General features: G+C 35.5%; 1 protein-coding gene across 2 annotated transcripts in view; it reads right to left on the bottom strand.

The window, feature by feature from the left end:
- Positions 1 to 23,646, bottom strand: part of dve (SATB1_N and homeodomain domain-containing protein dve) — a 373,578-nt gene that overhangs the window by 4,744 nt on the left and 345,188 nt on the right. For both annotated transcript variants that reach the window (XM_067776644.1, XM_067776645.1), the window contains 3 exons: positions 19,899 to 20,108; positions 19,543 to 19,772; positions 5,610 to 7,474 (listed from right to left, as the gene is read on the bottom strand). In XM_067776644.1, the coding sequence (XP_067632745.1) occupies positions 5,610 to 7,474; positions 19,543 to 19,772; positions 19,899 to 20,108 (2,305 nt within the window). The remainder of the gene's footprint in view (positions 1 to 5,609; positions 7,475 to 19,542; positions 19,773 to 19,898; positions 20,109 to 23,646) is intronic.

Raw genomic sequence — 23,646 nt, 5'->3', positions numbered from 1 at the left:
TAGGGTGGGCCAGGGGTGACTCTAGAATGTTTGTACGATATGGGTATCAAACGAAAGGTGTTCCTGAACATTTTAAGAGGGAGGGGGCATTAGGTCTATAGGTGGACGCCTTTTCGAGATATCGCCATTAGGGTGGGACAGGGGTGACTCTGGTATGTTTTTGTACGATATGGATATCAAATTAAAGGTATTAATGAGGGTTTTAAAAGCGAGTGGCCCTTAGATGTATATGTGAAGGCGTTCTCGCGATATCGACCAAAATGTGGACCAGGTGATCCAGAAAATCATCTGTCGGGTACTGCTAATTTATTATACTCAGTTGAGCAGAGCTCACAGAGTATATTAAGTTTGATTGGATAACGGTTGGTTGTACATATATAAAGGAATCGAGATAGATATAGACTTCCATATATCAAAATAATCAGGATCAAAAACAAATTTGATTGAGCCATGTCCGTCCGTCCGTCCGTCCGTCCGCCCGTTAACACGATAACTTGAGTAAATTTTGAGGTATCTTGATGAAATTTGGTATGTAGGTTCCTGAGCACTCATCTCAGATCGCTATTTAAAATGAACGATATCGGACTATAACCACGCCCACTTTTTCGATATCGAAAATTTCGAAAAATCGAAAAAGTGCGATAATTCATTACAAAAGACAGATAAAGCGACGAAACTTGGTAGATGAGTTGAACTTATGACGCAAAATATAAAATTAGTAAAATTTTGGACAATGGGCGTGGCACCGCCCACTTTTTAAAGAAGGTAATTTAAAACTTTTGCAAGCTGTAATTTGGCAGTCGTTGAAGATATCATGATGTAATTTGGCAGGAACGTTACCCTTATTACTGTATGTACGCTTAATAAAAATTAGCAAAATCGGAGAAGGACCACGCCCACTTTTAAAAAAAAATTTTTTTTAAAGTAAAATTTTAACAAAAAATTTAATATCTTTACAGTATATAAGTAAATTATGTCAAGATTCAACTCTAGTAATGATATGGTGCAACAAAATACAAAAATAAAAGAAAATTTAAAAATGGGCGTGGCTCCGCCTTTTTTCATTTAATTTGTCTAGGATACTTTTAATGCCATAAATCGAACAAAAATTAACCAATCCTTTTGAAATTTGGTAGGAGCATAGATTTTATGACTTTAACTGTTTTCTGTGAAAATGGGCGAAATCGGTTGATGCCACGCCCAGTTTTTATACACAGTCGTCCGTCTGTCCTTCCGCATGGCCGTTAACACGATAACTTGAGCAAAAATCGATATATCTTTACTAAACTCAGTTAACGTACTTATCTGAACCCACTTTACCTTGGTATGAAAAATGAACGATATCGGACTATGACCACGCCCACTTTTTCGATATCGAAAATTGCGAAAAATGAAAAAAATGCCATAATTCTATACCAAATACGAAAAAAGGGGTGAAACATGGTAAGGTAATTGGATTGTTTTATTGACGCGAAATATAACTTTAGAAAAAACTGTATAAAATGGTTGTGACACCTACCATATTAAGTAGAAGAAAATGAAAAAGTTCTGCAGGGCGAAATAAAACACCCTTAAAATCTTGCCAGGTATTACATATATAAATAAATTAGCGGTATCCAACCGATAATGTTCTGGGTCACCCTAGTCCACATTTTGGTCGATATCTGGAAAACGCCTTCACATATACAACTACCACCACTCCCTTTTAAAACTCTCATTAATACCTTTATTTGATACCCATATCGTACAAACTCATTCTAGAGTCACCCCTGGTCCACCTTTATGGCGATATCTCGAAAAGGCGTCCACCTATAGAACTATGCCCTACACCCTTTTAAAATACTCATTAACACCTTTCTTTTGATACCCATATTGTACAAACAAATTCTAGGGTCACCCCTGCTCCACCTTTATGGCGATATCTCGAAACGGCGTCCACCTATGGAACTAAGGAATACTCCCTTTTAAAATACTCATTATCACCTTTCTTTTGATGCCCATATTGTACAAACAAATTCTAGGGTCACCCCTGGTCCACCTTTATGGCGATATCTCGAAAATGCGACCACCTATACAACAACCACCACTCCCTTTAAAAACCCTCATTAATACCTTTAATTTGATACCCATATCGTACAAAAACATTCTAGAGTCACCCCTGGTCCACCTTTGTGGCGATATTCCGAAAAGGTGTCCACCTATAGAACTAAGCCCCACACCCTTTTAAAATACTCATTAACACCTTTCTTTTGATACCCATATTGTACAAACAAATTCTAGGGTCACCCCTGGTCCACCTTTATGGCGATATCTCGAAACGGCGTCCACCTATGGAACTAAGGATTACTCCCTTTTAAAATACTCATTAACACCTTTCTTTTGATACCCATATTGTACAAACAAATTCTAGGGTCACCCCTGGTCCACCTTTATGGCGATATCTCGAAACGGCGTCCACCTATGGAAGTAAGGATTACTCTCTTTTAAAATACTCATTAATACCTTTAATTTGATATCCATATCGTACAAACGCATTCTAGAGTCACCCCTGGTCCACCTTTATGGTGATATTTCGAAAAGGCGACCACCTATACAACAACCACCACTCCCTTTTAAAATCCTCATTAATACCTTTAATTTGATATCCATATCGTACAAACACATTCTAGAGTCACCCCTGGTCCACTTTTATGGCGATATTTCGAAACGGCATCCACCTATAGAACTAAGGCCCACTCCCTTTTAAAATACTCATTAACACCTTTCTTTTGATACCCATATTGTACAAACAAATTCTAGGGTCACCCCTGGTCCACCTTTATGGCGATATCTCGAAACGGAGTCCACCTATTGAAATAAGGATTACTCCCTTTTAAAATACTCATTAACACCTTTCATTTGATACCCATATCATACAAACGCATTCTAGAGTCACCCCTGGTCCACCTTTATGACGATATCTCGAAACGGCGTCCACCTATAGAACTACGGCCCACTCCCTTTTAAAATACTCATTAACACCTTTCGTTTGATGCCCATATTGTGCAAACGCATTCTAGAGTCACCCCTGGTCCATCTTTACGGCGATATCTCGAAAAGGCGTCCATCTATAGAACTTAGGTCCACGCCATTTTAAAATACTCATTAATACCTTTCATTTGATACCCATATCGTACAAACGCATTCTAGAGTCAACCCTGATCCACGTTTATGGCTATATCCCTAAATGGCGTCCACCTATAGAACTATGGTGCACTCCCTCATAAAATACTCTTTAATGCCTTTCATTTGATACACATGTCATACAAACACATTCCAGGGTTTCCCTCGGTTCATTTTCCTACATGGTTATTTTCCCTTATGTTGTCACCATAGCTCTCAACTGAGTATGTAATGTTCGGTTACACCCGAACTTAACCTTCCTTACTTGTTTATATATGCAATACCACTAACAGTATTCCTGCCAAGATTCCAAGGGCTGTTGATTTTGCCTTGTAGAACTTTTTCATTTTCTTCTACTTAATATGGTAGGTGTCACACCCATTTTACAAAGTTTTTTCCAAAGTTATATTTTGCGTCAATAAACCAATCCAGTTACCATGTTTCATCCCTTTTTTCGTATTTGGTATAGAATTATGGCATTTTTTTCATTTTTCGTAATTTTCGATATCGATAAAGTGGGCGTGGTTATGGTCAGATTTCGCCCATTTTTTATACCAAGAAAAAGTGAGCTCAGGTAAGTACGTGGGCTAAGTTTAGTAAAGATATATCGGATTTTGTTCAAGTTATTGTGTTAATGGCCGAGCGGAAGGACAGACTGTGGACTGTGTATAAAAACTGGGCGTGGCTTCCTCCGATTTCGCCCATTTTCACAGAGAACAGTTACCGTCATAGAGTCTATGCTCCTACCAAATTTGAGAAGCATTGGTAAATTTTTGTTCGACTTATGGCAATAAAAGTATTCTAGACAAACTAAATGAAAATGGGCGGAGCCACGCCCATTTTGAAATTTTCTTTTATTTTTGTATTTTGTTGCATCATATCATTACTGGAGTTGAATTTTGACTTAATTTACTTATATACAGTAAAGATATTAAATTTTTTCTTAAAATTTGAATTTTAAAAAAATTTTTTTAAAAAGTGGGCGTGTTCTTCATCCAATTTTGCTAATTTTTATTTAGCACATATAAAGTAATAGTAGTAACGTTCCTGCCAAATTTCATCATGATATCTTCAACGACTGCCAAATTACAGCTTGCAAAACTTTTAAATTACCTTCTTGTAAAAGTGGGCGGTGCCACGCCCATTGTCCAAAATCTTACTAATTTTCTATTCTGCGTCATAACGTCAACCCACCTACCAAGTTTCGTCGCTTTATCTGTCTTTTGTAATGAGTTATCGCACTTTTTCGGTTTTTCGAAATTTTCGATATCGAAAAAGTGGGCGTGGTTATTGTCCGATATCGTTCATTTTAAATAGCGGTCTGAGATGAGTGCTCTGGAACCTACATACCAAATTTCGTCAAGATACCTCAAAATTTACTCAAGTTATCGTGTTAACGGACGGACGGACGGACGGACGGACGGACGGACGGACGGACGGACATGGCTCAATCAAATTTTTTTTCGATACTGATTATTTTGATATATGGAAGTCTATATCTATCTCGATTCCTTTATATATGTACAACCAACCGTTATCCAATCAAACTTAATATACTCTGTGAGCTCTGCTCAACTGAGTATAAAAAATTGTACCTAACTGTTGTTGTTTTGCCCCAAAAATCAGACAACAAAGATAAGAGGAATGTTACAGTTATGGATTGTAATTTAGAATATATGAATCCCGCTAGATCGGATCAGCATCTTCTGTTTCTAGGCCGACGGCCGCGAGGCTATTATATCCCTGACATATTCTAGCAAATAATAACTTGGTAACATTAGTAGTACATCATGAATTCAACTGTCAAGAGTTTTTGGGTGATTTTCGGATCAAGTTTGTATGATATATTAGAAGGGCATATGTTTTACTTCCGACTCTCTACGACAAATCAGGGGAGCAGATATAAATAAGAACGGATTTTTAGGGATGGAAACACATTTAAAAGTATTGCGATCACTTCCAAGTGTGACTGTAAAACTTTTCATCAAACCCGAAACCCATTTGGTGCGCGAAGTTACTACAGTTCTGCTAAATAATGGATAGCACCTCTCCCTCTTATGTGCGGTTTTTCGACGAAAGCTTCAACTGCAGTTGAAGTTGAGGTCAGTTTACTTTAGACGCCTCATTGAATTTTACTGCTCATCACAGTTTAAGTCTTTTATTTTTATTCGATGCCAAAATTAATATAAGCTCGCACTGGTGGCACTGATATACTGAAAAAACAGTTTCTGTAATGGTTTTCGTAGCAAGGTATTTATTATTATACTCCTATTTTTCCAAAGCGGGTAAAAATTTTACCCTCTTCTGACCATTGAAAATACATCCCTACCGTTTCTTCTGTCTTTTTTTACTTACTTCACCTGGTGATTTCACAATGTGCACTTCGAGACAGAGAAAACTCAATCACAAGAATTAGTTCCTTTAAATGTCAATTGCCCAAAACTCACCTGTATGGCATTGTATTCAAATCCTCTGTATACTTCAGTATCAGATTGTGTGAGGGATGTGTATTCATGGCAAACCACTGTTCGAGTTTGGGCACCTCAGTTACTGGATCAATGAAGGTGCGATTCCTTTTACGACGCTCCTCATTTGACATGCTCGACAAATTCAAACCGCTCGGATTCATTAGCGCATTTGGTGGCATGCCAGCGGCAGCTGCGGCTGCAGCGGCATGATGGGCATGCGGATGATTGGCAGCAGCTTGACCGAAACCGGGTATGTAATGGCTCATGTACATAAACGACTGTGAGAACATTGAATTTGGCACCATTGGAAATGGTAAATCTTTGCGTTGTGCCATGGCGTTTGACAAATCGGGTGAAGGTGAGCGGAATTCATCCAGTTGGGAAGCATCGTTATCGTTGTCATCGTCATCATCTTCCAAATCGAGATCATCATCTTCTTCTTTGGGCGAATTAATTTTAGGAGAGGAGCTTAATTGTGGTTGTGTATTGAGAGCATCACACGATGGCTCATTGTTATTATTGCTATTGTTGTTGTTGTTGCTGTTGTTATTATTATTATTATTATTCATACTACTATTGTTATTACTGTTGATGCTCTCATTGTTATTGCTATTATTGTGCTCTGTGTCATTTTGTTGATTGCTAGTTGTAATTTCATTAGAAGTATCCGCTTGCGCACCTTCAATTTGCGAATCGTTTTGTTTGATCTGCGTCTCCTCCTCATTATAGCTGTGCGAGCACGAACGTATTGACTGATTGAGCGGACCATTCAATATAGCCTGACAGACTGCATCCTCCTTTAACGAGCCTTCAGCACCTTCCACATCGCAGCGATTCTCTCCTAGTTCCATGTTACCCTCTCCACCATCGAATGGAGAATTCCGATTGCGTTCGTGCGTAGTAAGAGAGAGCGGCAACTGTGGTGAGCCAGGACGGCTGTTGTCTTCATCCATATCATCTGAATGCTGCGACATTGTGTCAACATCCTCGGACTTGAGGCTTAACGGACTTTTCAGGTAGTCATGTGACATGGCTAAATTGATGTTACTACTGCTCAACTGTTGACTGCCACCGCTACTGCTCGAACTCTGACCTATCTGACCGTGCTGATTTAGCACAAATCCATTTAGACTAGGGTGGCCTAGTGCTGCTAAGCCGCCTCGCATTTCTGCACGTTTTTGAGCGGCGCGTGCATTCTTAAACCAATAAACCACATTATTAACATCGAGCGGCTTGCGACCACGGCGCGATTCCAAAGCATTCAATTGTACAACATATGTCTGTATTTGTTGACGCGATGGATGTGGATTTTCCTGGAACCATTTTTGTAATTTTGGTAATTCCATTTCTGGGTCGAAACTGGTACGCATGCGTGTCTTCTGATTTGGATACTGTGAATGTGGATGATGATGATGATGGTGGTGCATAGATGGATGCATCGCTGGGTGTACGAGCATATTGGGGTGATGTGGAGCGGGAGCACCTTGCGGGCCATGATGTGCAGCCTCATTCATGAGGAGCGTTTCGCGACTGGCGCTTAAACCCGGCATATTGCTTACGGGCACATTACCCACACCGGAGGCGGCATGTAGACCAGCCTGTGCTGCTGCAGCAGCAGCAGCGGCTGCGGCAACGGCCGCCGACCCTACTGGAAAGTCCATTTCGTTGGGCACTGACGTCGGCGCAGCTAGGAACGGTAACATTTTTGGCGTAATATTTGATTGGGGTGTGAGTTGCTGTGACCACCATTGGTCAAATTTACGACGTAACTCGTCGGAAATCTCTCCCGCTGGGAATGTATATGAATTTTGATAGGAAGATCGGCATATTTGTGAGAGTGTCATCTGTGGATGGAAAAAAAAAAAAAAACTATGTTTAATTTATATTTCGTATGCGTTATAGAAGACAACAGCGGCAGAAAAATAGCAGTGAAAATTTTTATCAAATTTCTTCAATTAAACTCTTCTTTTTTTCAATTTCGGTATTTTAAGCAAAATCTTCTATGAATTTTGTAACTTAAACTACGCAAACTAAACTCAAAAGTATTATCGGACAAAATTCTAGAATTCAATAAAATGTTTCCGAAATTTTGAGCTTTTTTTTGATTGTACAGTTTTGTGACCCAATAAGTTTTAGTCTAACAAATATTATTGGTCTCTCAAAAGTAACATCAATTTTTGACAATTAATTTTCCTCCATACAAAGTGGAATGGAAGAAAATCAAACTAAACACTATTTTGAGAGATCTATAACTTACACCTCGTTAGACTAGAATTGATCGGGCTGCAAAACTGCATACTAGACTGGGATGGTCCACATAGAAAAAAAAAGAGAGAGAGAGAGAGGTTTAGGAAATTTTATTTTTTTATTTTTTTTTGATCCTACGAAATACAGCCGAAAAGGTTTTTTCGTTGTAACTTGGTTATTTGACGTCCAATTTTTAAAATTGATATGTCATTATTTTGGCCTAGAGAAGCTTCACATTTCCGTTTAATGTCCTTTTAAGCTATGCAGTCGTTTTCACATGATTAGGTAAGCTAACAAAATTTTACTCCCTCTAATGTATCCTGTTTTCCTTACCAAACGAAAGTACTTAAAAATTCAAGAAAATGTTGCTTTGAAACCATATTACTAAAATAATAAACAAAGAAGTTATAGCACTTTCAATATTTATTGCAACTGTTATTTTACCTGATTCGTATTATACTTAGACCTGAAACTCATGATATTTTTGGAGTCTGACTGTAGTCAGAAGTCATAGTCTGACTTTTCACCTCGTATAACAGCTGTTATACCAAATTTCTCAAAAAAAAAAAAAAAAGAATTCATCCCTTCAAATAAAGGAACAGAGCAAACCATGCCCCCATTTTTACTTTTTCAATTTGCTGAACGCGTCAAAAAACAAAAAACAAAAAAAATATAATTTCGAAATGTATAATTTCGAACTTCGAACTTCGTAAGCCGATATCTATTTTTTGGAGTCTAAGTTCGAAAAACGGAGATATTACTTTGTTTACTTAAGCCTCAATATCTACAAAAAAGTGGGTTTTGTCCAATACCAGAAAAAAGTTGATTTTGTTGCATAGTGTTATTATTATAAATACGAAACAACAGGTTTGACTCACTTATTTATTTTGACTTCCCCTATTCATGATATTTGGCACTTTTCAATGCAAACCCTAATAATAATTTTTCTTCCAAAAATATCATGAGTTTCAGGTCTATGTATAATACGAATCAGGTAAAATAACAGTTTCAATAAATATTGAAAGTGCTATAACTTCTTTGTTTATTATTTTAGTAATATGGTTTCAAAGAAACATTTTCTTGAATTTTTAAGTACTTTCGTTTGTTAAGGAAAAAAGGATACTTTGGGGGGTTTTAATTTTGTTAGCTGACCTAATCATGTAAAAACGACTGCATAGATTAAAAGGGCATTAAACGGAAATGTGAAGCTCCTCTAGGCCAAAATAATGACATATCAATTTTAAAAATCGGACATCAAATAACCAAGTTACAACGAAAACACCTTTTCGGCTATATTTCGAAGGGTAAAAAAAATAAAAAATAAAATTTTCCGCTACCCTCTCAACATAATCTTTAAATTTAGGGGCGGACATTAGCAACTTTTTTTTCCGACCCAGTCTATTGCATACTCAACAATATGCAGGGAACTCCAAATCAAAAATTCGAAATTTTAGTTAAGGCTCGAGTTTTGTTTTTCAAAACGGTTTTGAGACTAGTTTTCAAAATTTCAGTTAAAATGTGCATAGAATTTTTTTTAACCATCCGATAGATTGTGGCGTCTGGCCAGACGAGAGACGAGATGGAGAAAAAAAAAGCTAATTCTAGTTTGAACAAGTAAAGGTGTCTAAGTTCGGGTGTAACCGAATATTATATACTCAGCATGAGCTTCAATTGCACATTTCATTTCAGATAAATTACTTTTCTACATAACACGTGGCACCGCCCGTTTAAAAAAAAATGTATCCACATTTCCTCTTACAATAAAACTTGATAAGTGAAATATCATTGATTCAAAACTATTTTTTTGCTAAGTTATAGCTTATATTCTAGTTTACGACCTTTTAAACTTGTTTTATATCTAGGTTGCCATGGTCTGTCTTTAAACGATCCCGGCGGTGCCACGCCCACTTTAAAAATTTTTTTTAAATTTTTATCGAGAGTCTAAATATCAGTCCACACGTTAAATTTCAACATTCTAGATGTACTATTTACTAAATAATCAGGTTTTTGTGTTTTCCAAAATGTTATATATATAAAAAGTAGGCGTGGTTATCATCCGATTTCGCTCATTTTCAATACCAATCTATTCTGCGTCCAGATAAGCTCTTGTAATAAATTTGGTGAAGATATCTCAATATTTACTCAAGTTATCGTGCTAACGGACAGACGGACGGACGGACAATCAAATTTTTTTTCGACACTGATGATTTTGATATATGGAAGTCTATATCTATCTCGATTCCTTTATACCTGTACAACCAACCGTTATCCTATCAAAGTTAATATACTCTGTGTGCAAAGCATGCTGAGTATAAAAAAGCTAAAATGGCGACACTGATGCTGATTAAGATTTGAAGTACAAAAGGTACCGAAACAAATCGGTGCCCTTAAATTTCTGAATGACGATACTTTTCAAGCTATGCGTGCTTAGCTGTAGGTATGTAGGGATCTTTTGAGGACCTGCAATCGTGAAATAAAAAACTTCCAGTGCAGACATTGAATGATCCGACGAAAAACCTAGGTTAAGGAAATATCTGTCTCCAAATTGCATCGTATCTGCATGATATTTTATGTCCGGTAGGTTTTAAGACAGAACTATTATAGTTATTACAGTATAATACTTCTATAATCAGTCCAAATTAGAAGTGGTCAATAATTTCTTAAAAACAACCACCCTAATATAATGTCTGTATCAAATAGTCTATATCAATTTTTCGTTATTAAGGCCGTTACTAAATCAAAGTACGTCAAAACAAGCAAAGCCAACATATATTTACCTATATTTTAACAACGGCAATAAGTTTTATATAAACCCCTGTGCGTTATTCAAAATGTGGCTTAAGTGCTTAGAGTGACTTCTTGATCAGATAGTGACCAATATCGCTAGAAATTACCCAACACCTATTTTTTATAAAATAGCGAATATACATACACAGGTACACATGTTTTTATGTAAATATATCCGTTTCTGACATTGTCCATCGATAAAGGTGTATATTTATTTGTGGCTGTACATACCTTAGAAGCTTAACCAATGTCCCACTTGTCTTTAGCTCTCTATCAAAAAACAAAAACAAAAAAACAAAAAACTTAACAACAAAGTAAACCGTCTACACAATACTGTTATCTGCTGCGATTGTGCTTAAAGTTTTTTTAAATTATTGTTGTATGTATTTGTGGCCTTTAACTCGCTGATGGCCAAATCGTATCAAACTAAATCAAGTAAGTTCCATTTTTTTTTACGCGACACTTAATCACATGCTCGCATGACGAATTAAAGGTATTAATTAGTAAATAAAATTAAAAAAAGCAATAATACCCATGATTTTGCCTGATATGAGCTGTCATCACAATGCATAACAATTTGAAATTCGAAGTGATTTAACGTCTTTCAATCACGACAACCCATTTAAAAAACTACGAAAAGAAATCTCATAACACTCGAAAAGTATAAACACATTGTACCGTGATTTTTATGGTATATACTTAGCTAATGACAGAAGTGGTTTGGAAAATTTATGTTAGCTAGGGAAATAAAGCAAGTTATGATTACGTATGTATGTGCATATGTATGTACACAAGAAATGCAGGTAAACCTTGCAGAATTCTAACATTAGCTGAGGGAGGATTAGTGAGGTTGCGCTAATATTGCAATATGAATGGTTTATTTCCATTCAATGGACACACACATACAACAAGTAAGCGTGCGTGGATGCTCCTGGAATCGGGGTTGCCACTAAAGAAATATGTCCTTACCATAATGTATTTCAAAATCTATAAAAATGGCATCAAACCTGCCAACATATTTGATGTGTAAGGGAAAATCACGGTAAGGGGAAATCTTGAATGTAAACATAAGCTGTAATCGTAATGGCAAGCGCAGTTTTTGAAGGTGGTATGCTATATGAGGGATAATATTGCTATATATACTGTATGGAGTACAAGAGAATGTGTAAGCGTAGACAGAGTATGAGAGCGTAAGTGTACTCACTAGGCAAACACGTCACCTAAATATAAAATAAACCACTTAGCACAAAAATTAAAAAAAATATTGAATTAAAATTAATTAAATAAAAAAAAATTTATAAAATAAAACAAAACGAACATTAAAAACATAAAATAAAATAATAATACATATTAAATTATAATTATAATAAAATTAAATTTATTTAAACCAATTTTTATTCGACGAGTTATCCGTTTGTCATCGCAAAGTTTTAGATATATCACCGAAATATAAATATATTATCCAAGGTTTGAAACGAGCTCAAGGCCAGAACAATAATTTTTTGTAATGATTATTTTTTTTTTTTTAATTTTTCTATAATTGAAAAATTTTATTTTGTTTTTGGAATAGTAAATAGAAAATTTTTCAGACAACCTGCCATAGCTGCGCAGAAAACAAACCACCGGTGTATAGCTAAATGGTTAGCGCAGCGTGCCTGAAGCGTACTGATGATGAAGGCTTAGCACCCTTCGAAGTGGATCTATCTGCGCAGCTATGGCAGGTTGTCTGAAACATTTTCTACTTACTATTCCAAAAACAAAATAAAATTTTTCAATTATAGAAAAATTAAAAAACAAAAAAACAATAAACATTACAAAAAATTATTGTTTTGGCCTTGAGCTCGTTCCGAACCTTGAATAATTTATCAATAGGCCGATAAAACAAAAACAATTGTAATTATATTATCAATATTTTATCGACTTCTTATCGTATTGTTACCAATTTCCTATCGGACTGTTATCGAAAAATTCTCAATTTTTTTATCAAAGATTATCCACTACATACCGAAAAATTTTACAATTTGTTATCAAAAGAATATCAATTTCTTTTCGTAAACTTATATATTTGTTATAGTCGTGTTATCGAAAAGTTATCGCTTTTGCTATCAAAATTTATTTTTTAAAAATCTTCAATTAAAAATATATGGCACATCGATAACAAGCCGACAAGAACCCAAAACGAAGACGATAATAAATAATAAATTGAAAACTCGGCGATATTAATTCGATTTCAATAATAAACCGACAGTAAAAAAATTACTTGTCAGTATCGATTGTTACCGATTAGAAGCCGACGAAGGTCCTCTCAAAGTATCCGATAGTAACATGAAAACATTAGTTTCCTAGACGTACACCTGTATGTTTAGGCAGGATTAACCTCGAAGGGAATTTTAGCCGGGCTTCTCTTCCAATTAGAGTCGTCATCCTTTTACATTTTCCGACAAATTGGAGGGACGGGATTGTTTTATGTAGACTCCCAACGGCATCTGTAAGGCAGATACATTTTTAATGCGAAGCTTTTCATGATAAAATGTCACTCAGAGTATTTGCAACTTACTGCTGAGGGGCGACCCCGCTGCTAACAAAAACTTTTTTCTAATCGAAAAATGAATTTTAAAAATGTTTGATATTTTGCCCGGGATTTCAACCCAGAACCTTCGGTGTGGCAGGCAGACCAAACCACGACGACCGCCGGTATTAAGCAAAATAATATATTTCACTGGTGAGAACAAAGTATAGGCATGTAGATAGATGTCGGCATCACGGACAGGATCATAAATCTTCCCTAGAACTTTTCTCTCGCACAAACCAAGGGCATCTCATCTTCTCATGAACCCGTCCATAATTCAGGTTAGGTATGATCAGCGACTTGATTTTTATTTGTCGAGAGAGGGCTTAAGTTTTCAATTGCCTACTCAGTTCTAAAAAGGACTTGTTTGGAAGAGTTATTCTCAGTTTGATTGCTAAATTAACATTGTTGAATGCTGCTCACCATATAAACGAATCACTTCACAGTTATACATATCCGTCAACAATGACATGGCTGACAATGTACGATAGCCGCGATTATTTGTTGGACTTGATCAAGTCACGGTAAGGCGAAGTCCTTATTCACCACAAGATTCGTTTCTTTCGCCTCTTAATCAAATCCATTGAAAGCAATCTAGTTTAGCAAATTCCCAATACTTTGTGGGGCTTACGGCAAACATATTCTTGGCATTCAAATAATAATGTCAACAATGTTGACAAAAGGTCAATATGCAGCAAAAACGGACGTTAATTGATTTACGTGTACAAAGCTAACACCTGCCAAAATTCGAATCATTCTACCATCCTACCATCGGGGGAAAAACCAAATATGGTAGGAAAACTCCAAACCGGCAAGCTCGCTTGAATTACGAATGTTGTGGAAGAGGTGATTTTTCTGTGTTGTGATTGTTGTCTTTTGGTTGATTGCTGATGGCATTGCACTATCTGTTTATTGCTCAGGTTTAAGCAGGGTAGGTATTAATTTGTGTTTTTGTAAAAAAGGTATATCACTGGTAATGTGCATACATCGCAAATATTAAAATTTATTGGATCGCATGTATGCTTATTTGCTATAAAATAGAGCCCCTGTGGATTATGGTTGGAAAATTTTGGTATAAGCAGTCATAGCATTTGATAAAGCGATGACATCAGCTCATTGAAATTGTTAGAAAGTCCAACTGTTATCAGGATATACATATATATAAAAATTAATCACGTTTATAAACAAATTTTCCTACCGCGTGAAGGTTTTGATATTTTACTTTAAAACTCATTTTAAAATCTGTTCGGTTACAAAAGAAAGTACATATAAACACTAGACGGCCGCGGTAGTAGTGGTAGTAGCGTGCTCCACCTACCGCACCGAAGATCCTGGGTTTAATCCCGTTATAGCAGCATCAGAAATTTTTAAAAAAATTTCAATTATTTGGCACAACAAACTACCCACTAAAAAATATTTCCTTCTTTTTGCTGTAATCGATTTCTATTTGAAGTTCCGAAGAAGCTTTATAAGAGGTTTGAACATTGTATAAAGGCCTTGCTTTTATTTACTCAGATAAATGACGAATGATATCTGAATCAATTTTTTTGTTTTTATACTCAGTTGAGCAGAGCTCACAGAGTATATTAAGTTTGATTGGATAACGGTTGGTTGTACATATATAAAGGAATCGAGATAGATATAGACTTCCATATATCAAAATAATCAGGATCGAAAAAAAATTTGATTGAGCCATGTCCGTCCGTCCGTCCGTCCGTCCGTTAACACTATAACTTGAGTAAATTTTGAGGTATCTTGATGAAATTTGGTACGTAGGTTCCGGAGAACTCATCTCAGATCGCTATTTAAAATAAACGATATCGGACTATAACCACGCCCACTTTTTCGATATCGAAAATTTCGAAAAACAGAAAAAGTGCGATAATTCATTACAAAAGACAGCTAAAGCGACGAAATTTTGTAGATGAGTTGAACTTATGACCCAAAATAGAAAATTAGTAAAATTTTGGACAATGGGCGTGGCATCGCCCACTTTTAAAAGAAGGTAATTTAAAATTTTGCAAGCTGTAATTTGGCAGTCGTTGAAGATATCATGATGAAATTTGGCAGGAACGTTACTCCTATTACTATATGTACGCTTAATAAAAATTAGGAAAATCGGAGAAGGACCACGCCCACTTTTAAAAAAAAATTTTTTTTAAAGTAAAATTTTAACAAAAAATTTAATATCTTTACAGTATATAAGTAAATTATGTCAACATTCAACTCCAGTAATGATATGGTGCAACAAAATACAAAAATAAAATAAAATTTCAAAATGGGTGTGGCTCCGCCCTTTTTCATCTCATTTGTCTAGGATACTTTTAACGCCATAAGTCGAACAAAGATTAACAAATCCTTTTGAAATTTGGTAGGGGCATATATTTTATGACGCTAACTGTTTTCTGTGAAAATGGGCGAAATCGGTTGATGCCACGCCCAGTTTTTATACACAGTCGTCCGTCTGTCCTTCCGCATGGCCGGTAACACGATAACTTGAGCAAAAATCAACATATCTTTAATGAACTTAGTTCACGTGCTTACTTGAACTCACTTTATCTTGGTATGAAAAATGAACGAAATCCGACTATGACCACGCCCACTTTTTCGATATCGAAAATTACAAAAAATGAAAAAATGCCATAATTCTATACCAAATACGAAAAAAGGGATGAAACATGGTAAGGTAATTGGATTGTTTTATTGACGCGAAATATAACTTTAGAAACCTACCACCGTGTGGTGATGGTAGCATGCTCCGCCAACCACACCGTATGCCCTGGGTTCAAACCCCGGGCAAAGCAACATCAAAATTTTAGAAATAAGATTTTTCAATCAGAAGAAAATTTTTCTAAGCGGAGTCGTCCCTCGGCAGTGTTTGGCAAGCGCTCCGAGTGTATTTCTGCCATGAAAAGCTCTCAGTGAAAACTCATCTGCCTTGCGGATGCCGTTCGGAGTCGGCATAAAACATGTAGGTCCCGTTCGGCCAATTTGTAGGGAAAATCAAGAGGAACACGACGCAAATTGGAAGAGAAGCTCGGCCTTAGACCTCTTCGGAGGTTATCGCGCCTTACATTTATTATTTTTTTTTTTTATAACTTTAGAAAAAACTTTATAAAATGGTTGTGACACCTACCATATTAAGTAGAAGAAAATGAAAAAGTTCTGCAGGGCGAAATAAAAAACCCTTAAAATCTTGGCAGGTATTACATATATAAATAAATTAGCGGTATCCAACAGATGATGTTCTGGGTCACCCTGGACCACATTTTGGTCGATATCTGGAAAACGCCTTCACATCACTCCCTTTTAAAACTCTCATTAATACCTTTAATTTGATACCCATATCGTACAAACACATTCTAGAGTCACCCCTGGTCCACCTTTATGGCGATATCTCGAAACGGCGTCCACCTATGGAACTAAGGATTACTCCCTTTTAAAATACTCATTAACACCTTTCTTTTGATACCCATATTGTACAAACAAATTCTAGAGTCACCCCTGGTCCACGTTTATGGCGATATCCCGAAAAGGCGTCCACCCATAGAACTAAGGCTCACTCCCTTTTAAAACACTTATTAACACCTTTCGTTTGATACCCATATTGTACAAACAAATTCTAGGGTCACCCCTGGTCCACCTTTGTGGCGATATCTCGAAACGGCGTCCATCTATGGAACTAAGGATTACTCATACACATTCCAGGGTTTCCCTCGGTTTATTTTCCTACATGGTTATTTTCCCTTATGTTGTCACCATAGCTCTCAACTGAGTATGTAATGTTCGGTTACACCCGAACTTAACCTTCCTTACTTGTTTTTTTTTTTTTTTTTTTTTTGATATATGGGTCGAGCAAATGCTGCTGATATTAGGAAAACGTCGATATGATAATGTCTTCTTCGGATGAATTGTTCCCTGATCGAAAACCTTTACAACAATGTGTCACGCATTGAAGTCAATTATTAGGGGAGTTCAGGATTTTGTGGAAGTGGTCGAGCATCATTGCATTAGCAAACTGGTGTATTATATTTACAAAAAACACTAACAAAATATTCGTCTATGCATTTGCTACGTCATTGCAAATACGCCACATCAAATACTAAGGCAATTCATAGTTTTGTTCATTTGATATTAAAAAAGGGGATTGTGAACAGCTTTTTCCATTTTTTAATTTTTCTTTTCACATATCGTTTATTTTTGACAGTTGCTGCTTTGCTATTCAATGTAAAAAAATTACTATGGTTTTTGATGTTGCGTATTTGCCATGACGTGGAAAATGCATAGCCGGGAACCCCCCTAATGTTGTATATTTTCTTAACATAGAATTAAATCAGTACAAAACATATTATTCAAAGAAAAAAATTTGAATTTAAAACGTTGTTTACGACCCGTAGCTTATATTTGCTATTGCGACGTTTCCAAAACAAAATGCACAAAACTCTGAACTGTTTTAACGATCAAGTCATTGTGGATAAAACAAGTTTGATAACTTCTGCGTAGACGTCAAAATTACAAACAGAACCGACCACCTGATTTTTCACTGACTATCGTGATCTCATTCTGTATCTCGTTCTTTCACCCGCTGAAGATAGCCGGCCTTATGCATCACCATATTGAACATCCTGTCAGGCTGTTAACGGCTAAGATATCACACTTGTTTTATTCACAATGGATCAAATATGTATATGACTTATAAAAATATCTATGTTTAAATTTTTTAAATGTTCACGGAGTAGGTATTCGAACTGATGGGCGCATTTTCAACTTTTTTTTGTGATGTACAAGCATACATGAAAATTATATTTATAAAGTGGAAGAAAATTGCTTGCATTAGCAAAAAGTTCTAATCCCTTTTCTCATACCATGACAAGGGCATAAAAATCATACAATTATATGATATACATACATATCTATTATGAATACGTCCAATTAAGTAAATGTATCTGTTTACGAGAATTAAAAATATCATATTAATTAGTTCTTTATATATTCACTTTGAACTTAAATTAAGTGCAACAAAATCGGTTTATATCGCAACAACCGAACTGAAGAAATTAGTATTTTATTTGTCACATTAAGCGGTTTATTTTCTAGCTCTTTTGTATAAGCAACCCCTATCTATGTCTCGTTAGCTATCCCCCTAACTAATTTATATAGAACTTATGCTAATAATGAAAGCATGTGTATGGCTTTTAATTTAGAGCTTATCTGTTCATGAGTCAATTAGAGATTGCTAAAAAGGTAGTTATTGGTGACAGTGAAAAGTTTTCATTGGAAGGATTAGAAATTTGCATTCAAAACTAACACCAACTTCATATTGTTGCTGTCAACTATGCTCATAAATTCTACATTTTCAGTCCTTATATTATATATCTGCAGCCTAGAGTGCATGTGTGTGTATGTGGCAGTTGTCTACACAATGATATTAGTGTATCTTTCATCTCTGGAAGACACGCAGCTCTAGCAATCACTTAAAACCATCTTCTAACTTTTTAAGCTTAATTTTATTTTGATACAAAAAACAGCGCATGTCAAAAATTTGTGGTAAAATTCTAAGCAGAATTTTGTATTCAAGAAAAATATTTATATTCGCCTTTTAAAAAGTAGTAATTTAACACGTTTTGTACATACAAATTACACTCCATTATTTTTATCCATGTTTTATAAACCTTTTTTTATCTTATACTAGCACATCCGGCAGACGTTCTTCTGCCTTACCTTTGTTGGATCTTCATAACTTTGAAGAAGTTTTAATCTCTTACTCTCTCTTCCCCTCTCTTCCCCATTTCCTTATCCTTTTATTTACTCCTTCGTCTTTTTCTGCATATCTTTCTCCCTCTCCAATTTTTCCTCACTTTTATTCTGCTCCATCTAGCCCTATGTCTCCATCTCTTTCTTATTTTCATTCTCTTTCTCCTTACTCTTTTCTCTAGTTATTCTTCTACATCCCCTATTCCCAGTCCCATTTCCACTTCCAATTCCAGTCCCAGTCCCAGTCCCATTCCCACTCTCAATCCTAGTCGCAATCACAGTCCCAGTCCTATTCCAAGTCCTAGTCCCAGTCACTGTCTTAGTTCCCGTCAGTCTCTGGCCCATTTCTCGAAAAGAACTTTTCAGGAACACTATCCGGGCTTCTCTGAAGCTATTCTGCAACTTCAAACAAAATCGATGGAGGTTTTTGGGAGTCTATAAGATGCATACAAACATACATCCTGTTTTATACATATACATACATATATGTATGTATAGGTGAGAAATGCGCTAGCCAAACTAGTAAGTATTTTTCTATTTCGCTGAGGTACTCACCTCATCGAGTGGACAACCGGTGGAACGTAATACTGTGTGTGATTGTAAAACGAGCAGTTTTAATAATTTATCCTTAATTTCACCGAACGATGACGGTTTGGAGCGTAATATGACTATGCGTAATGTTATCACTGACGTGAGTTCACCAATTATGTCACTCACAGGCACCACCGGATTATCGGAGATCATTTCAAGCGGTATGGGTTTCCAATTTTTAATCATAATTGAACCTGGAAGCAGGAATATAATAAAGGATATTTATTATAATAAATTGAAGTTAAATATACTTTTTATTAAAATCTTTCATATATACAGTTGAACCACACATTACTAACAAGAAATAAGCATTATCTTACCTCTTGCCGTATTGGCCGCTTCTTGCGAATAGCCAAGCCGCTGTAAAGCCGTTTGCACCAACTCCGACCATGGTGTTGTGGCGGCCATAATCACATAACTATCCGTTTCGATATTCGTGCGTCGTTTCCATGGACTACGCGAATCGATGGCGAGTGAGGCCTGCAATGAGTGCACCGATTCGACAACACAATGCAACGGTAGCGATTTCGCTGAAATTAGAATAATAGAAGAATGCAGAATTGTATTAGAAGAGTTTTGATGGCTACGAAATGTGTACATATAATGCACAAAATTACGATGTAACGAGCTTTCAAAAAATATGTAAATGTAACTAATAAAAGATTTCTTACGATTTGTTGAGCTCATTTTCTTTTCTGATCTTTTTTAATAAAAAAACTGATAAATATGTAATCTTTTGATACCTTGCCTGACAATATGTGCTAGAGCTTATACGATAGATCCAAATATTTCATTACATATTTATTTATGTAAAGCTATAAATGCTAACTCGTGATATTATTCTAATCACAAGTTATTGAGGAAATGCGCAAATACCGTTAGGATATTACTAAAATAACGAACACAGAAAATCATGGAGATGTAGTGAGAAAGTAAACCTTAATACGCGAATATTTATTTTAAATAATATAAGCAAATATATGACTAAAAGTTTGAAGAAACTTTTAATCAACATAAAAATAGTTATTTAAAGCTTTAATTCTCTTAAAAACATAATTTCTCTTAAAACCAAGAACTGGTTTAACTCTTTGAGTTTTTTGAAATATCGTGTTTCGAAAAAGCTGTCAAACTATTTGTGATTCTTTACTCAATGGATTAATAACTAAACAAGCCACACAAAACCATAGTTATTTAAGCTCTTATTTTAAACTGTATAAGGCAGTATAAGCTTTGCCCCACCTGCGATAAAAAAGGTCAAAAGTTGCAATTGTAAAATTTGTATTGAGTTGCTTGTATGCTGCTATGTTTTATTTTGAGTTTCTTGTAAAGCCTCTAAAGCTTTACCATAGAATGTTGAGCGATGCCATTACCTCCGTAAGATTGGGACTTCTCTGAGCCATTCGAAACAAAACGAATCTCTAATATTTAATTTCATTCAGCTTAAGTTCTTTCTTCTCTGTCTTGTAGAAAAAGCCGAAATAGTTTAGTCTTGTGGTAAACGTGGACAAGAAATTTCTATTGTAAAAAAATACCGGCGTATTTGAGCCTTCGCAGCCACGTTACTGGGTCCCTATCATGTAATACGATCGTTGACTGAAAACACTTTCTGTCTAAATATTTCTAAAGATTGTGGCCTTTAAATCAAACGCAAAGCCATTCTTGCAAAGAAAACGCTTCTATCAGCGAATACAAATCTTGCGCTCTAAGTCATCTATCATACCTGTTGTGATATACATACATAAGTATGTACATATGTATGCCCAGATAAGATGAAGTGACTATTGAAGTAATCGAGAGAGAAATTATTCGGAAAGTAGTATTGCCCTATCTTAAAATTTGTTTCAATAACAGGGTTCCATGAGCAGGTTTTCGGGAGTGTTATCGATGTTGATGGTCCATTGTCGGATATAGTATGTAGATTCGGTACATTCTAATAATCAGCACCATTAAGGTATTAGCCCGACCATCTCGGAAGCAATTTAATAAGGCCACATTAAACCTTCTAAGCCACACCTCCTTGCAACCCCTAGTTCCATGAGAATTACTATCCCCTTGAATGCCCTGAATTTGATGACATAATAGCCGCTGCAAATTCACAAAACTAGAAGTCAACTGCTAAGTTACATACATACATACATATGTATGCATGTATAAAAATTTTTATAAAATTGATATGTTCGAAATAAAAACAATAGAAAATTTCGATTCCCATTGACAATTACCGTTCTACGCAGCAAATAGGTTTGCAAAAACTACGCATTTGTATCTAAATCAAATGAAGTAATTTACAAATTAACTGTGCATAAATAATACAATTTTTCGAGAGCAAGTGTGTTATGCGTATAATAAATCGACTCCTATTTCAGAATAAGTTTCAAAAACGCCTTATCTGAGCTTAAACTCAATACATGTTTTAAAAAATATCACATAAACTCAATTCATGGGATATTTTTTAAAAAGTATTTTGATATGGAGCGTTTTCCATTTGGCACCAGACATAGGTTGATATTCCAATAAGCAGCCTATATTCAATGTTCAGAACCCAATGGGCGAATTTTTCAATCAAAACTCAGGCGCAGATATGACGATAGTGCTGCAAATAAAAACCCGAAGGCTTCGTTGGGCAGGTCATGCTATGCGAATGGACAAAGACGCTCCGCCCAAGAAAGTATTTCAGTCGACACCGCAGTTTGAAAGCAGCGGAAGGGGAAGTCTTCCACTGAATTGGGAGAGGCAGGTGGAGGGAGACTTGACTTCTCTTCTCCCAATTGGTGTCAGTTATCGCATAACAGGGATAGCTGAAGTTTCTTAGGAAACGGCTAAGATCGCTTAGGCAGTTAAGCGCCAATTAATGGTTGTTATGTGTATAAACTAGTTTTACCTAACACACTCATTCTAATCTACATATCCTACCCACAAAATATGGGAATTGTTCAACTGATCTATGTACCTTTAGACGAACTTGACTTATGATTAGTTAAATGCTTCGAGTCAAAAAGATAATTTTTAGCAACATAAAATTATAATCAAGTTAAAGGCTCCCAAAATTCGTATTGACTTTCGACAATATTCTTCCGAAGGTTATTTTAAATTTTCTTTCTATCTTTGCTTTGTTAGTTTAAAATTGATTGGGCTACATGACTGCATATTCAAAAAAAATTCAAAAAACTTGAAAGAGAAGATTCGGAATTCTAGTACAATTTTTTCGAAAATGCTTTAAGGATTGTTTAAATAGTTTCAGTTAAAAAATTGCTAGAATTTTTTTTTAAACTATCAAATCTCAAACAAATTTTTAAAACCCTGCCACTTCGGTTTGTGACTTGACTGAATTTCTAGCTGCTGCTTATACCACAACAGCAAAAACGAATAATGGCTTATACAATCCAGCTCAAACGGCCGTGCATTAGCCGTTAATACTAAAAAATTTAAAATCACTTCTTCACAAATTTTCATACCTGCATTTTCGCATGCTCTTAACATTTCTTTGACTGCTGGCGTTTTCGAAATTTCCAATGCAGAAAATTCTAACATTTTGGCGCACTATATTAGTTTGTGGTATGTATGGATTAAATTTGGTGAACACTTTAGATTAGAGTAAATCGTTTTAATTGTTATTTTATTTTACGGACGTTTTATTGAAATTATTGCTTATGACCGAGCTTTAAGCTCGTATGAATACACGCACCAAATGATAATTATAGAATTCACAGATTAAACTTTCGAAGAACGACTTGGCAAATTGTCTAAGATTCATCGAGAAGTTTTTAGCTTTTCGCGGCAAAGACTTATTTGCAACTGATCCTATTTGGTGTTGGAGTTTGAAAGTAAAGATTTGGAAAATAAAAAAAAAAAATCTGAACATTTGTATTATGCGCACAAAATATATGTGCTAAGTTATTTTTAAAATATTTTTTGCGTAATAAATATGTAATGCGTATTAAAAATAATATTCTGCGTATTTGGAAAAAAAATATTTATTATACAATACATAAACTTTCATTTTACAACAAAACAAAATGCTTTGCTGTAAATATAAATTATTTAAAATATTTGAAAATTTTCTATTGG

Source organism: Eurosta solidaginis, chromosome 3 (assembly GCF_040869045.1).
Source record: "Eurosta solidaginis isolate ZX-2024a chromosome 3, ASM4086904v1, whole genome shotgun sequence".
NCBI lineage: Eukaryota > Metazoa > Arthropoda > Insecta > Diptera > Tephritidae > Eurosta > Eurosta solidaginis.
Note: the sequence above shows the minus strand (reverse complement) of the source record. Positions and strands in the feature narration are given on the sequence as shown.